Below are 15,941 nucleotides of genomic sequence, written 5' to 3'. Positions count from 1 at the left end.
AAAAACACCAATCTTGTATGAAAATAAGTTTGTTGATTTATTGCAAAATGTTACAGTCTATTGGCCTAAAAATGACAGTTTACGTCTGACCTAAAAGTGCTCTTTTTAAAATTAAAATAAAGCAGTTATCAGGACAGATTTCACTGCCTATTCTAACTAATGATTAAGCCAATAAAAAACTGCAATCTTTATGGATAAATACAATAAGATGCATACTCCTAAGCAAGGGGTCAAACTGTGGTTTCATGAGTTATGTAGGCACAAAAGCCAAATCCAAAGAATGTGAAGACTCACAAATAGGTGAGAAGACATGCAACCATCCTTATTAAAACCTTTTTACACTGGAGTGTGGAAGATTTAGGATTCTTGTACTAGAGAAACATATCCAGATATGGCTGCCAGATGGAATTTAACACCACTCAAAGATCGACCAGAGTATTTGAGTGATGAAAAATAGTTTAAAAGTAAGGGAACTGTAGAAGTTTACTGTAATATAATAATAAATCAGAACCCTTATTAGAGACCAACAAGAAAAACCTCTTATTTTAAGGCAGAGTTCTTTTTCATGGAAGGTTTATTTTCCAGATGAATTTGCTGAACTTCTTGTAGGCGGCATAAGTCACAATTCAAAAAGAGGTCACAATCCAAGCCAGCAGAAAGTTTACCCTTCTCCTCTCCCTCCTTTTGTTCTGGTTGTTGTGTACCTTGCCAATACCTTCTGTCCCAGAAGTAGCTGCATTTCAGTGGTGCAGTTATTTATGTATTGTATGAAAGGTGCCATATAAAAGTAAAATTCTCTGTCTCACATTAAATTCAGTTACTTCAGTTCATTGTTTTCTTATTCTCCTTACATGTACGTCAGTCATCATCACTCTATTCTGTTTCTCACTACCTTTGATTTTATTTCATTCTATATCTCAGCCACTATGTGCCCATTTTTCTATCTCCTGTTCTTCATCCAAACTTCTCCCTTGTTAGTTTATTCCTCGCTGTCTTTTCCACCAGAGCTGTGATTCGTTTTAATACTTCAGCTGAAGTGGCTAGAAATTCATCTGATTCTGCTTTCTCTATTATTTCTGACAATAAGTAAGTTATAAAGCCCTTCAGCTACAGTGCCAGGATTGGCATTTCAGACCTCTAGGAGACATCTGATGAGATGAGTAATGTACAATGATAAGTACACATTTTTAGTGGGCTGTCAAAATATTAGATTTGACTATTTTTCAGAAAGTTAGGCCCTAAGTAAGGAGGGATGGCACAGTTGTGTGGGATGCGGAAGTGAAATTACAGCATCAAGCTGAATTTTATACCTTTAACCATGAATTCTCTTCCTTTTTTTGCTTTAAGTTGGATTCTTAATATTACTTAAAATGAGATTAATTCAACCACAAAAAAAGTTTATGTACTAAAAATTTATCCAAAATGCTTATCAATAGTCCCATTCACATTAGTGGCAAAGAACTGGGGCCCTAGTCACAGACTTGATTCATCCTAGTCAAACTCTAATCTCTCTCAGCACTGCACAGAAGTTACTGTCTCCAGTTCTCCTCAGTTTACCTTCTTCCTTTAGATAATATCTAGGCTAGGCGCTCTCATACTTTTTCATAACTTGGACCAAATCTTAATAAAAAGGTATTTTAGTGGACATGTCATCTATCATTTACACTATATGTTTGTATGTCAACTAAAGCAAATGCTTACATGGAACAGTTCTATTAGGGAAGTGTGTATGCATTTCTAATTGTTTTGAATGTGATAAGCGTTTTGCCCTTTTGGAAAAATGCTAATCAAACCGTTTACTTTTCATCTCATCTTCTCCTTCTCCCCACCCCTTCCCCCCTCTTCCCCATAATATTTCTCAACCCCTTTATTTCCCTCTCTCCTTGGTCCCCCGGGCATACTATCCAATGGAGTGGTTTTCTGCTCCCTTGGACATTCCATCAATGACTTCAGACCCTGAAGACTAGTTCTATTTCTGTCTCCCTAGGTATGTGTGTGACCCCCATGATTATCAATCAGTGTTACCTCCCCTTCTCTTAAGTAGCTATGAACCCTACTGGAGGTAAACTCTTCTTGCTTGTTTCCAACTGCTTTAACAGGAATCCAGGTCTCCTTTGAAATAAAAAGCCTACCAGCTGTAAAAGCAGCTAGAAATAAGGAGGAAGAGGCAGCACCATGTTACCTACCAGGTATTTGTGGAGCAGCCTCACTTTGACCCTGATTCAAAGGCCACTGAAATAAAAGGAAGACAATCACTAACTTCAGTGGTCTTTGGGATCAGACCCTTTGAAAGGCACTGTTTGATAATCCTTTTCAAATTTACATTAAGTTACCCAAATCACCTCCACTCTTACTTCCAGTTTAATTTCCATTTTCAATTTCATACTGTTTATTCATTGTCAAGGCAGACAAGTTTCCTCCACTCACCTTCTCTGAAATGTCTCCCATTCCTGGTGCAGTTTAAATTTACCTGTACTTCTCTCTTTTTCCAGTTCAGGCCATAATCCTACCCCATTTACCATTTCAGCAAAAGTTTCTTCCTCTACATAGTCCAATTCAAAAACCTAGATTATAGCTATCTCCATTTCCCAGTGCACCTTCACTTTTCTCTCCAGAAATTCACATTGTTCACTACTATTTCAGTGAATGACAACTCCACTAGAATCAAGACAGTTTCAATCCTGCCTATACTCAGAGTTTAAGTAAGCAAACCATTACCCGTAAATTAGTACATTTGTATGAAGAAGGTCCATGCAAAATTGCAAACTGAGAACTGAAAATTAGCATTTTGCACAAACAATGTTACTATACATTGTCTACTATGGCTATAGTTAAAAAGCAACAGTTGAGCTGTAAATCAATGGTACATCTTTATGGGGTTCTCAACCTATTTTAAAACTGCAGTATTTTGTGTTGGTCACATTACTAATGTATGTTTCAAAATTCTTGTTCTCTTTAGCTTAGCAGCAGCTGCATATTTTAAGGTCTTTTCTGTACATTTAATCTTTCTGTAAATTACACAATTTGCATAGAATGGGTGCCTAAAAATAAATAACCATGTATAAAATATTTCTACTGTCTTTAATATTCCATGAGAACATGGGGATATTTGCATATGGGTAGAAGAGATTAAGTAGAACTATTTAATTGCGTCTCTGAATTTTCCTAAAGTAATAAAATTTCAGATTCCTGAATTATAAGTGATCAGGAGCATCAAGGGACATATATTTTTGCAGCCTCTCTTTCGGCAAAAAGGACTTTAACTTTTTAAAACTGTGGTATAAAGTAAGAGAGAAGTGAAGACAGGTTTATTAGGATTTATGAAACCAGAGTCCTTGTCTATCTGGGTTTTAACTTTGGAATTTATTTTGGAAAACAGAATATTGCTACCCACACTGAAAAGAAGTCTCTTCTAAGCAATATGCTGCTGTTAACCATAATGTAGAAAAAATAAGGAGTAGAGAGATTAAGACAAATACTTTTAAATATGGGTACTTAAGGTTAGGTACTTAAATAAATGTGACCTGATATTCAGAGATACTCTACACCTACAGATGCCATTGGTTTAATTTAGGTGCCTAAATATGGATTTCAATGCCTAATTCAAGGCACCCAAGTTTGAGAATACTGACCTGTGTGACCCAGATGACACAGTAAGTGTAAGAGGCAAGAACTGAAATCACAAGTCCTTGAGTCCCTATACCCTGGTTTAACCACTAAACCACACTGTCACTTTAAGGAAGGAAGGGGAGAAATAAAGTCAGAGGGAGCATTATTTGGTGATGGAGACATCTGAGGGGGAAGGAAAACTATTGGGAACTGTGCAGGTGAGGGATGTATGAGACAGAAAAGAGAAACATGCCAACTGGAGAAGGAGCAGAGGAATCTGTTGAGCAATCTGTCCAGCAGAAGAGAGGCAGATGACAAGCAATTACAGAACTATTTCAGAAGTGTGAAGTAGCAGTGGAGTTAGAGAAGCCGGCAAGGAACTGTAGCTGGTGCAAAAGATATCAGGGGTTGCAGAATCATAAATATTACAGTGTCGGTGCACTAGAAGTTCCTACGATCAATAAACTAGGGTTACCATATTTTGTGCCTCCCAAAGGAGGACACTCCACGGGGCCCCCGCCCCAACTCTGCACCTTCCCCCAAAGTCTCCGCCCCCTCCCCTGCTTCCCGCGAACATTTGATTCGCAGGAAGCCTGAAGCAGGTAAGGGGGAGTGTCGGGGGAGGAGGCGCGGCCCAGGCTGGCCCTGGCCCTGGGGTGCCGGCCCCGGGCCCGGCCCCCGGCCGACCACCCCCGGCCCGCCCAGCACTGCGGTCCCCGGCCCGTCCCCCGGGCCCCCGGCCAAGCACCCCCGGCCCCGCCGGCCCGGCCCCCGAGTCCCTGGCCCGGCCCCGCCGGCCCGGCCCCGCCGGAGCCCCCGGCCCAGCACTGCACCGCCGGCCCGGCCCCGGAGCCCCCGGCCCGGCCCCGCTCTGCCGGCACCCAAGCCCCCGGCCCGGCCCGGCCCTCGAGCACCCACACGGCCGGCCTGGCATGTCCCGATTTTCCCAGACATGTCCGGCTTTTTGGGCTTTCCCCCCGGACGGGGATTTGGAGCCCAAAAAGCCGGACATGTCCGGGAAAATCCGGACGTATGGTAACCCTAAATAAACAGATTACAGCCAGTCAAACAGGGAAGCCAAAAAGTTGTTTCAGGGGCAGAAAGCAGCAGAGGAAATTCAGAAGGAAGAAACTAATTATAGGACGGAGGGAGCAAGGAACTTTGTTTTTTTTGGTACAATACTAGCTTCTGCCTTTTAGACTTTCTCTACAGGACATAACATACTATTGCATAGTATTTTACACATTTGTTATACTTTCTGTTTATTTACTCATAACAACATATATTTGTGTATATTTCATTGGTTAAAAGGTTCTTTTTAATGTATATTTTTTAATTAAGCCCAGTTCTGAGGGTTGTTCACTGCTGAACCAATAGCAAACCTTTCACAGACTTTAGACACAAATTTAGCAGATCCTGGGAAATCCCTGGTGCAGAGTCAAGTCCCATATCCCATAACCTAAAACATTCCAGAACCTGCTTACACTTTAGCCACTGCCTTTTCATTTACTGCTTTATTCTCATATAGCTCTGAATAGAGAGTAAAGATATTATTACAACTATGAGTTTTCTTACCAGAGTGAGGGCTCCTTCTGCTTGGGCCTCCATTGGACTTGAAGGTGTGGCTGCAAGAAGCTGGCCAGCAACTCCAGCCATAAATTCTAATTTATCTGAAAATTGTTCAGAAGCAGCAGTAGCATGATCAACAGGTAGATCTAACCCCACACCTAAGGCTTCATTCTTGGCATGGACATTATTTTCTGCCCAAGTACTCAGTCTTAGTTGTTCTTCTTGGGGGGATTCCTCTAGGACTTGTAGCACCTCAGGCTCCTCATCTGAAGGACTTCCAGTTGTTTTATGTACTAAAGCCCCATTGGTCCTGAAATCCTGCAAATCCCGTTCCTTATCCACTATCACCCATTCCTTGGAATCAACCTCCTGCCGGCAGGAGCTTAAGTTGACAGCCACAAAGTCATTACTAACAATGCCATCAACTTGTTCTGGAGAACTGGCTGAAGCAGGCTTAGAAGCATCAGGAAGATATTCTTCATCATAATGCCAGACACGGTCAGCGCGGGCAGCCACAGCAGGAACAGATATTTTCTGAGGAAGAGGAGGCGCAGCAACAGCAGTTTCTTTCCCAGCATTTGAATCTTTCTGCATCTTCTGCAAGCTTAGGAGAGAAAGACGTTACATATGAATTAATTAAGAATGAACTACACTATCTGAATTCTGCCATAAGGGCCAAGCTAAATTCACTTCAGAGTCTACTATAGTGTTTCCTACCACTTTTTAGAACTAGCCTTCAACAGCTGAAACCTTCAAAATATGGGAGGGAAAACAAACCAAAAATAACCCACAGAGTTAACTTTGCAAGTATGTGCAGCATCAGCCAAGTGGTATGACTATGGTGAGTAAGGTGGGAAATGCTGGACAATACAGAATTCCCTGTCCTAAGACAGAGAAAGCTGGGGACATACAGGGAGAAAGAAAGGAATTATTTATTTAGTTTTTATTAATTTCTACCTCCCAGTTACCAGAAGATAACTCTGGCATCTGGTGACGATGGAAGAAAGTTCTTAGGGATTCATATGTAAATTTTATGTATGTATTTAAACTGGGAAAATAAGAGAGAGCAGAGCATAGACATTAGTCAGGGTGGTATCAGATGGCCAGTGCAGTGCCAGTCATATTGTGTCTTACAGATCCAAAGATGAGCATAAGAAACAATTTTCAAGCAGCAGTTATGGAGATGCCTGCAACCAAATGTTTCGCATGTGAAAACGTAACTCCTGCCAAATAAGGGCTCTACAGCACTCTTACTGAAAATAAGGGGAAGGAGGCAGAAAGTTGATAAAAGTCAGAGGAAAACTGGAAAGAAAAAAAGGAAACCAGCTCCTCACCTCAGCATGAATTAATGCCCAAACATTTCAGCTCGATTCAGTACTTCCCTTTTGGTATGGAATGAAAAAAGGAGATTGGGAGATCGAGGGTGACATAAAAATAACCATGTACCACATCAACTTTTTTTGTTTCATAACTTTGTTATTACTATGTAATAAGCCAGCCTAAATATATCCTTTCTATCTACCTGCAAGGATTTTCTAACTGCTGCAGTTTTGCTTTGTGAGAAACATGGACATTCATCCCATCTCTCTGCAGTACGGCATGTTCTCTTGTTTTGTCTGAAGAACACTAATGAGTTTTTATTACTCAGGAATGTAAATCTCTCCCTTTGTTGTCCACTGTGAGTGAGGGGGTGTTAAGGAAATGATGAAATTTTAGTTCTATTACTGGTGCGAGATAGTTGCCTTTCTTTGTCCTTAATTAAGTATGATGTACAATTCTATGTCTCAGTTTTAGTTTATACATGACTCATTCTTTGAACCTCTCTCGTTTATCCAAAATACTACTAAATTCCTTTTCCTCTCTGTCTACTCTGATCATGTCTTCCTCTAACTCATATAAGCTCTGCATCAAATTCAAATTCCTTGTTCTCATGTTCAAGGCTCTGCACAGCTCTACCAACGCCTAGATCTCAACTCTCTTCTATTGCTTCCCAACTTAGCTTTATGATCTGCCAACACCCCTTTCCTCTAGCCTTCCTGTGCATTATCCTTCCATAATACTCCCTTCAGCTGGACTAAATTCCCTGATCCTGTACACTCTCAACCTCCTTCTCCACCTTCAAATTCTCTTTCTCAAAACCCACCTCTCCTAACAAGCTTTCCAGCACTGCTGCATTCCTGACAACTTTAGAAATATAAAATAAAAGTGAAACTAATGACACATGCACTACAGAAACAAGTAAACTCATTATTTTATTTCACATAAATCCTGCTCTTCATACACATTACACTTTACCAGAGGTAATTTATGCCTATATCTAATTTAGTGCTTGATTCTGTAATGCTTATCCAAGTTAAATTGCACTGACTCCCACGAGAAGTCCCACTGAAGTGCTAATCAACAGAAGTGTGATAGAAATGGGCCCTTAAACTAAGAATTCCTTGAGGTAAGGACTTTGTCTTTATTTGTCTATAAAACAACATGAACATCTTTGGCTTAGTGTAAATAGTAATAAAAATTCAATAAAAATGTAACTTAAAAATGCAAAATGGGATAGAAGCCAGGGACGTTCCTCAGAGCAAATACTATGAATCCAGTAGACATTACTAGCCATTACTTGTCTCAATACAGTCTAAGCCAACAAGCCCCTAAAAGATCCAAGCATAAATGCGAGATAGAAATTTTCTCTTTACCAGGTCTCAAGAAATTTATCAGTGTCTGGCTTTGACTCTAAGGTCAGGCGTTTCTCCAGTTCAAAGCTGTGGATTGAACGTAACTTTCTCATCAGTGGGACATCCCTATCTGGCTGGGTGGTCTCTGAGCGGACTCGAACTGGAGAACCAAGGCTTGGTGCATTAAGCATTCCGTTCACTGGTCCATGGCTGTTTTCCTCCTCTGTAGAAGCCTGTGCAAATAAAGAACAACAGAAATAAAAATGTAATTTTTAGGAGTGCTGAAATAGAGGAAGACACAACAGTGTATGCAGTGCACATAACCCAATGCTTCTATCCTATAACAAACCAATTCATACTGAGGATGCTCCTTCAGCAGAAGTTCATGCCATATTTCATGTAGTTTATATGTGATCATCAGCTACCAGTTTCCTAAGGCATAAGTCTAAATTAGAGATTAATTGCCAGCAACGCTGTGGTTTTCATTAAGTCTCAGGATGGAAGGAGTCAATGGAAGAAAACAATACATTACATTTCCCAGATTTTAGATGTATATTGATCCCCACTCCCATTTCTGGAATTCTCATCAATAGCAGGCCAAATCCAGAAGCCTAGGAGGTTCTTCATACTGATTTACAGTCATAGCCTCTTTTTATTTTATTGATGAAAGGTTAATCTTCATGTTAACTCATCCTTATGCATATCTGAGGCATGCAATACCATTGCACTCAAAGTCTACAAGGTAGTTTTTTGATATGGAGCAATGTTTATTAGAAATTAAAATCAGATGTCCAACGGCATCTCACTTTGTAAATCAACTGGGTATGATTCAGTGTTGAATTCAGTGTTTCCCAGATGTAACTCCCACTGTTATCAATGAAACTTGTATCTGCTTATATCTGAGCTGAGTTTGGCCTAAAAAGAGAAGAAGTCCACCTGTCTTCTGCCATTTCCCCTTAAAAAACTAATATACATTAGCCAGGTACAAAAATAAGTATCACAGCAGTCTGGCCTCCCCCCAACACATTTTACGTATACCTGGAAAAATAATACACAGCCCAGTCACTAGATAGTATTTTGGCTTAAAGAACACTTCAGTAACACCTTCTATCAGCTACTGATGACATTTTCACATCAGAGGAGCACTGGCTACAATTGTCTGAATATGAATTTTAGTGATTATGAGAGAGAGAGCGAATAATAGAAGTAATGATAGTGAGAGACCGGGATCACTGTCAAGAGCCAGCTATAATCCAGACAAGCACTGAGCAAGTTTCCCTTCCATGAATTAGTCAATGTATCTCAATTTTGACCCTTAGTACTTCTACTTTTCCAGTAATGGGATTCTACTCAACACAAACTGAGTGATATGTTACATTATGAAGATAAGCATGCAATATTGACTAAATGGAGAATACCAATCATATTTATTTTGTTGTCTGGAGAGTTAGTTCTGATCTATTTTCACATCTTCACCCTTAATTACTACCATGGAAAGTGCAAGAAAACACTTCTGACCTTATTCAGTGACTAGGAAACAAAACCATCTTTGAACCCAATATGAATCATGGCCTTCAGAAGTGAAAAGAGCACTGACCCATTGAATTATGCAGCCCTCTGCTTTGGAAAACCATTCTCTCTGGTCAAAATGCAGAATATTTAAAGTGCCAAATGAGCATTTGCTCTCCTATTACTCATCATGCCACATTATCATGTTCCTGATGATGCCAAGAAATTGCTGAAAGAGGTTTTTCCCACTGCAGTTCTATAAATACCTTACAGATCCCCAGCTTTATTTTGTTTCTGTTGGCATCCATCTCCTCCCAGACATCTTTTTCCTGAGGACGTTGATGCCCAGGGGACCCAGGCAGTTTCTCTGGTGAGACTCCAACAGGAATACCATTCTCCCCATCACTGAGCTGCTCATCTGGAAACACCTCATCCGTGTTCTCTCGCAGCAAATCTCCTGGGATAGGTGTGGCATTGGCTATTCTACAAAGGAAGAAGTGAAAAATAATGCAGTGGAAATGACTCTGGTATTCTCACTCGCTCAAGGCACATACTTCAGTATCAAAACTTCCAGTCAACATAAAATTTGAAAAATTAAATTACATCATACCATAAAACTGTATATATGTAATTCAGTTATGAGAATGAAGGAAACCTTTTAAAAGCTATTTTTCTACTGACTTTGCAGTTACTTTCTAAAGCTGGAAATCACATTCTTCCTGATTCCTTATGTCAAAGAGACCATCTGGTGAACATATATGTTATATTTTATATTATATCCTATTATATTATGTTGCATTCATATAAGTACAATACTTTTCATCTTTGAATCTCAAAGAGATTTGCAAGTGCTACTCATTAGTGACAATTTAAAGCCCACAGAAGGCAACGGAAGTCTCTCATTGAGTTCAATGGGCTAGGGATCAGGCCGTAGGTTCTTAACATAGGCTTTAGCAAAAGGTTGACTGGAGAATGGGAATCTAATAAAGAGATTTCTTAACCCAGACAGGTATCAACATTCGTAACTGCTGTTATTATATATAAATAAATATATATATAAATATAATTCTGTATATTTAGGACAGCAGCACTTTTTTTTTTTTTTTTTTTTTGTGGAGGCGAGGCTCAATAATGACCAAAGGGAGACCTAGTATCCTGCAATACCCTATTAGTTAACACCCTGGAGAAACAGATGTGACAGATGACTTTCCCCTGGTGCTAAGTGGTTGTCTGTTTAGGTTAATATAGGAAATGCTTGAACATACCCAATTGCAGCTGGGGTCAGGCGAGTATGTAATTGAGGAGTTGTTGATGTTGTTGTCGTCGTCAGAGAGCCATCAGTTCCACTCTTCTCCCAGTCAAAAGGGTCACTTTCAATGACACCAGAAGTTTTCATACTGTTGTCAAAGACAGACATGAGAAGCTAAAGATAAAGAAAAGAGTTAATTAATTCTTCTTTCTTTGAATAAGAGAAAGACAAAGCACTCCAGACTCAGTTTCCCCTCAAGACTTTTCTAACATCTGATTCTCCTTTAAGACTTTATCTGACAATTAATTGTTAAAAAGGTAAGGTTTATCAAAAGTGCTATATCATCACTGCCCCTATCTGTGGCTCAGAATGATGCACTATTTATCTTGAAAATTATGAAATAGCTTTTTGTAATGCTTGTGTAGAGAACTTTAAGCGTTGCTACCATTTAACTGCTTCCTGTGTCAGTATTTTTTAACCATTTATTTAAAAAAATAATAATCCTAAAAGAACTGAAGTTCAAAAAATTTCTAACATTCTAACATTACTCATTATGCAAAGAGAAACTAGGACAAAATTATTTATATTACTCACATCAAGTATTACATTTTTCAATCTCCTACAGTTCAAGACATGATATGCAGTCTTGTGTTTTGTGAAAAAAAGCTATGCTTCTTAAAGAAAAAGGAAGCAAAGGAGTACATTGGGAGGCCTATATGGGTAGTGCATAGGAAGCCATCAGTATGTGTGAAGAAGTGTGGTCATCAGGAGTCTCTATAGAGGAGTGTGGGAGTTTCAGTAATCATAGGCTTCTGTGGGAATGGGGAGACATATGAGCACACTAGGAATGTCTAAGGGGTTGCAGAAAAATAAAAAAATAATCTCACTGCACATCTGCATTGCCTAACGATTAAAACTGACAGATCTACTATTTCTGTTTACACAACATATTCCATGGTGCATGAACAACATCATAATACTCACATGGCATAAGTGTCAACATAAAAAATCTCACTGCTTTGCGACAGCAAATCAGAAGTGATGTCTGTTTTTTTTTGATAACTGAGACGTTTTTGGCAGGTGGAAGTTGAACATACTTTTATAGTGTGCGAGCAAATTACACTGTAAATGGATAAGTTTTTAAAACGTCCTCATACTAATACTGCTAATTTTGCTGACATAGACAATGCAGAGTCAAGAAGTAAGAAACAAATGAAGAAGAGAAAGTTTGACAAAAGTTATACTGATTTTGGTTTTATGGAATTTAGTGATGGACGACTGCAATGCATTGTATGCTTATGACTCCTACCAAATGAAGCAATGAAATCTGCAAAACTGAAATGACACCTCACAACAAGGTACCCGGAGTATAAAGATAAACCCAGAGAACTTTCTTCAGTGAAAGAAAGAAGAATACAATAGACAGAAAACTCAAATGACAAACATAACATCGGTTCCGGGAAAGGCTTTGAAAGCATCTTTCTTAACAGCGCTTCGGACTGCAAAGAGTAAAAAATCCCATACCACTGGAGAACAACTGAGTTTTCCAGCTGCTGTAGAAATGTGCAAAGTGATGGTAAGCGAAGATGCAATGAAGAAACTTAAGGCCACACCACTTTCTAACGACACAGTTAGAAGGAGAATTGAAGAGTTTTCAAAAGATGTAAAATCCCAACTAACTGAAAGACTATGTACATTTGAACAGTTTGTAATTCAGCTTGATGAGACTACTGATACTGGTAATACAGCACAATTATTAGTTTTTGTTCGTTATATCTAGCTGAGGGAAATTTTGGAGGATTTTCTTTTTTGTCAGGAGTTAGCAGAATGGACAACAGGTCAGGAAATAGTCAAATTTATTGGATGATTTCATGAAAGCTGAATTGGGAGAAATGCACTGCCGTTGGCATGGATGGTGCTATCACTATGGCAGGCAATAGGAGTGGCGGTGTAGCAAGAATATGAGTCATAAATCTACAAGTAATTGTACACTATATGTTGCATCACCAAGATCTTCATCAAAGAAAATGAAACCCGAATTAAATTATGTGGTAAATGCAGCTGTGACAGTTGTGAATTTTGTGAAGTCCTGGCCTTTGAATTCATGCCTTTTTGCAAAGCTATGTCTAGAAATTGGTGCAGGACATAACAAATTATTGTTTCATATGGAATTGGGTTGGCTATCTCACGGCAGAGTGTTGGAAAGAGTTTTTGAGCTTTGCAAACAGCTGCTTGGTTTTCTTTCTAGCACAATCCAAAGATTGCCACAAATTTTTCTGACCCAATATGGATCACAAAGCTTGCATATCTTGAAGACATTTTTAACTTGTTGAATGCACTGAACCTGTCCACAGAAGGGAGTGATAAAACCATACTTGAGACGAGTGACAAGCAGAGCATTTCAGAAGAAAGTCAAGATTTGGAAAACCAGACAGAGCTGTGGAATCTCAGATACATTTCCGCTACTGACAGAATTTCTGGATACTAACAGCATAACAACTGACTATGTGAGAGACACGACTGTTGCTCATCTTTCAATTTTGGCAGAGTACTTCAGTGTTTACTTTAAAATGTAAACATGGAGGAATACGATTGGGTTCGGGATCCATTCTCAAAATACCCTGTGCCCACACACTGAAAATTAAGTTTCAGGAAATGACACCTTGCCAGTTTTGGCCAACTGTTGCTGCGTACAACCCAGTTTTAGTTACAGAAGCAATGAAAGCATTGCTACTGTTCCCAACAAAATATATATGTGAAGCATCATTCTCTGCCATGACAGCTATGAAGACAAAGTTCAGGTCCCAACTGGAAGTGGAGAATAATTTACGAGTTTGCTTGTCAACCATCACACCAAGGATAGATAGACTGCAGTAAGAAGCAAGCACACCCATCTCACTGATATCTATAAATACTCGTATGTTCTTTTTCTTAAAGCATTACTAACAGTACGTGTTTACATGACCACATATACTTTTGGAGCATGAGCTTTTGTGGGTGAATACCCACTTCATCGGATGCATCCGTGGGTATTCACCTACGAAAGCTCATGCTCCAATACGTCTGTTAGTCTATACGGTGCTACAGGACTCTTTGCTGCTTTTACAGATCCAGACTAACACGACTACCCCTCTGATACTTGACACATATACTTCTGTCAATCAGTTTCTCAGTTGGGGGTCCATGATTAATATTGCATTTGAAAAGGGTCAGTCAACAAAGAAAGTTTGAGAACCTCTGTCCTATTGCACTGTCCACTGCTTCATTGCTCAGCTAGCAATGCCAACCTCTACTGCTCATTTTTGCTACAAACTTACTTTCTTTCATGCTACTCCCTAGACATTAAATGTTCTCTGAACTAATCCATAAGGTCATTTCCCTTTCCTCCTTGAAAGCCCTTCTCAAGACTCACTTCTACTGCAGTGCCTACACAATATCAACTAAATAATGATGGGTGAAGACTGAGGGAGACTAAGAGATAGCTGATATTTATTCTGATTGTTTTAAAAATCCATATATATGTACACAAACTGCACAAATTGATGTGTTTTATGCTGTCCCTCTCCCATTGCTGTCATAAGTTGTTGCTATTTTTAGACAAGGCAGGGACTGTGTCAATTTACGTGCTTGTTCAGTGCTCTTTAATAATATGAACCCAATCCTGACTGGGCCGTCTGGATACCATCCTAACTTCATAGAATCATAGAACTGGAAGGGACCTCGAGAGGTCATCTAGTCCAGTCCTCTGCACTCAAGGCAGAACTAAGTATTATCTAGACCATCCCTGACAGGCGTTTGTCCAACCTGCTTTTAAAAATCCTCAATGAGGAAGACTCCACAACCTCCCTAGGCAATTTATTCCAGTGCTTAACCACTTTGATAGTTAGGAAGTTTTTTCCTAATGTCCAACCTAAACTGTCCTTGCTGAAATTTAAGTCCATTGCTTCTTGTCCTATCCTCAGAGGTTAAGAACAACAATTTGTCTCCCTCCTCCTTGTTATGTTTTCTAGACCTTTAATCATTTTTGTTGCTCTTCTCTGGACTTTCTCCAATTTGTTCACATCTTTCCTGAAATGTGGTGCCCAGAACTCCCAATACTCCAGTTGAGGCCTAATCAGCGCGGAGTAGAGAGGAAGAATTACTTCTTGTGTCTTGCTTACAATACTCTTGCTAATACATCCCAGAATTATGTTTCTTTTTTTCCAACAGCGTTACACTGTTGACTCATATTTAGCTTGTGATCCACTATGACCCCCAGATCCCTTTCCGCAGTACTCCTTCCTAGGCAGTTATTTCCCATTTTGCATTTGTCCTTATTGAATTTCATCCTATTTACTTCAAACCATTTCTCCAGTTTGTCCAGATCATTTTGAATTTTAATACTAACCTCCAAAGCACTTGCAACCCCTCCCAGCTTGGTATCATCCACAAACTTTATAAGTGTACTCTCTATGCCATTATCTACATCACTGATGAAGATATTGAACAGAACTGGACGCAGAACCGATCCCTGTGGGACCCCACTCGTTATGCCCTTCATTAAATAGGGGACATAAAAGGCAATAAAAAGAGGTTATATACATACACGAAAAGCAAGAAAAAGACAAAGGGAAATGTAAGTCCAGCTAATAATGGATGACACCAAGAAGGCTGAGCTGTTTAATGCCTTTTTTGCTTCAGTCTTCACTAAAAAGTTTAATGGCGGCAAAATGCTTCCACAATTAATATTAACAACAAGCCAGAATAGGGAAAGATCAGTTTAAAGAATATTTAGATAAGTTACATATATTCAAGCTGGCAAGATCTGATGAAATTTATGCTAGGATAGTTAAGGAACTAGCTGAATCAATCTTGGAACAATTAGCAATTATCTTTGAGAACTCACAGAGGATGAATGAGGTCCTACAGGAATGGAGACGGGCAAATATAGTATCTATCTTTAAAATTGGGAACAAAGAGGCACCAGGGAATAATAGATCAGTCAGACACACTTTAATACAAATCATTATACAATCTGTTGGTAGGCACCTAAAGGACAACAGGGTTATAAGTAATAGCCAATATGGATTTGTCAAGAACAAATCATGCCAAACCAACCTAATTTCCTTCTCTAACAGGGTTAATATCCTTTAAAAAACTCAAATGCACAACTACAAGATGGGGAATAAATCTGCAGGCTATAGCGGATCACAAATTGAATATGTCTCAACAAGGTTATACAGTTGCGAAAATGTCTAATATAATTCTGGGGTGTATTAACAGGAGTGTCAAATGTAAGAAATTTGAGATAATTGTTTCACTGTATTCGGCAGCTGTGAGGATTCAGTTGGAGT

At 39.3% G+C, this 15,941-nt stretch overlaps 1 protein-coding gene across 12 annotated transcripts in view; it reads right to left on the bottom strand.

Annotated features, from left to right (window-relative positions):
* The window catches only part of TTBK2 (tau tubulin kinase 2), a 314,450-nt gene that overhangs the window by 44,883 nt on the left and 253,626 nt on the right, over positions 1-15,941 (bottom strand). For all 12 annotated transcript variants that reach the window (XM_065595339.1, XM_008169904.3, XM_065595338.1 and 9 more), the window contains 4 exons: positions 10,625-10,782; positions 9,626-9,842; positions 7,872-8,083; positions 5,185-5,782 (listed from right to left, as the gene is read on the bottom strand). In XM_065595339.1, the coding sequence (XP_065451411.1) occupies positions 5,185-5,782; positions 7,872-8,083; positions 9,626-9,842; positions 10,625-10,782 (1,185 nt within the window). The remainder of the gene's footprint in view (positions 1-5,184; positions 5,783-7,871; positions 8,084-9,625; positions 9,843-10,624; positions 10,783-15,941) is intronic.

Source organism: Chrysemys picta, chromosome 4 (assembly GCF_011386835.1).
Source record: "Chrysemys picta bellii isolate R12L10 chromosome 4, ASM1138683v2, whole genome shotgun sequence".
NCBI lineage: Eukaryota > Metazoa > Chordata > Testudines > Emydidae > Chrysemys > Chrysemys picta.
The sequence above is the reverse complement of the archived record's forward strand: the minus strand, read 5'-3'. Positions and strand labels throughout refer to the sequence as shown.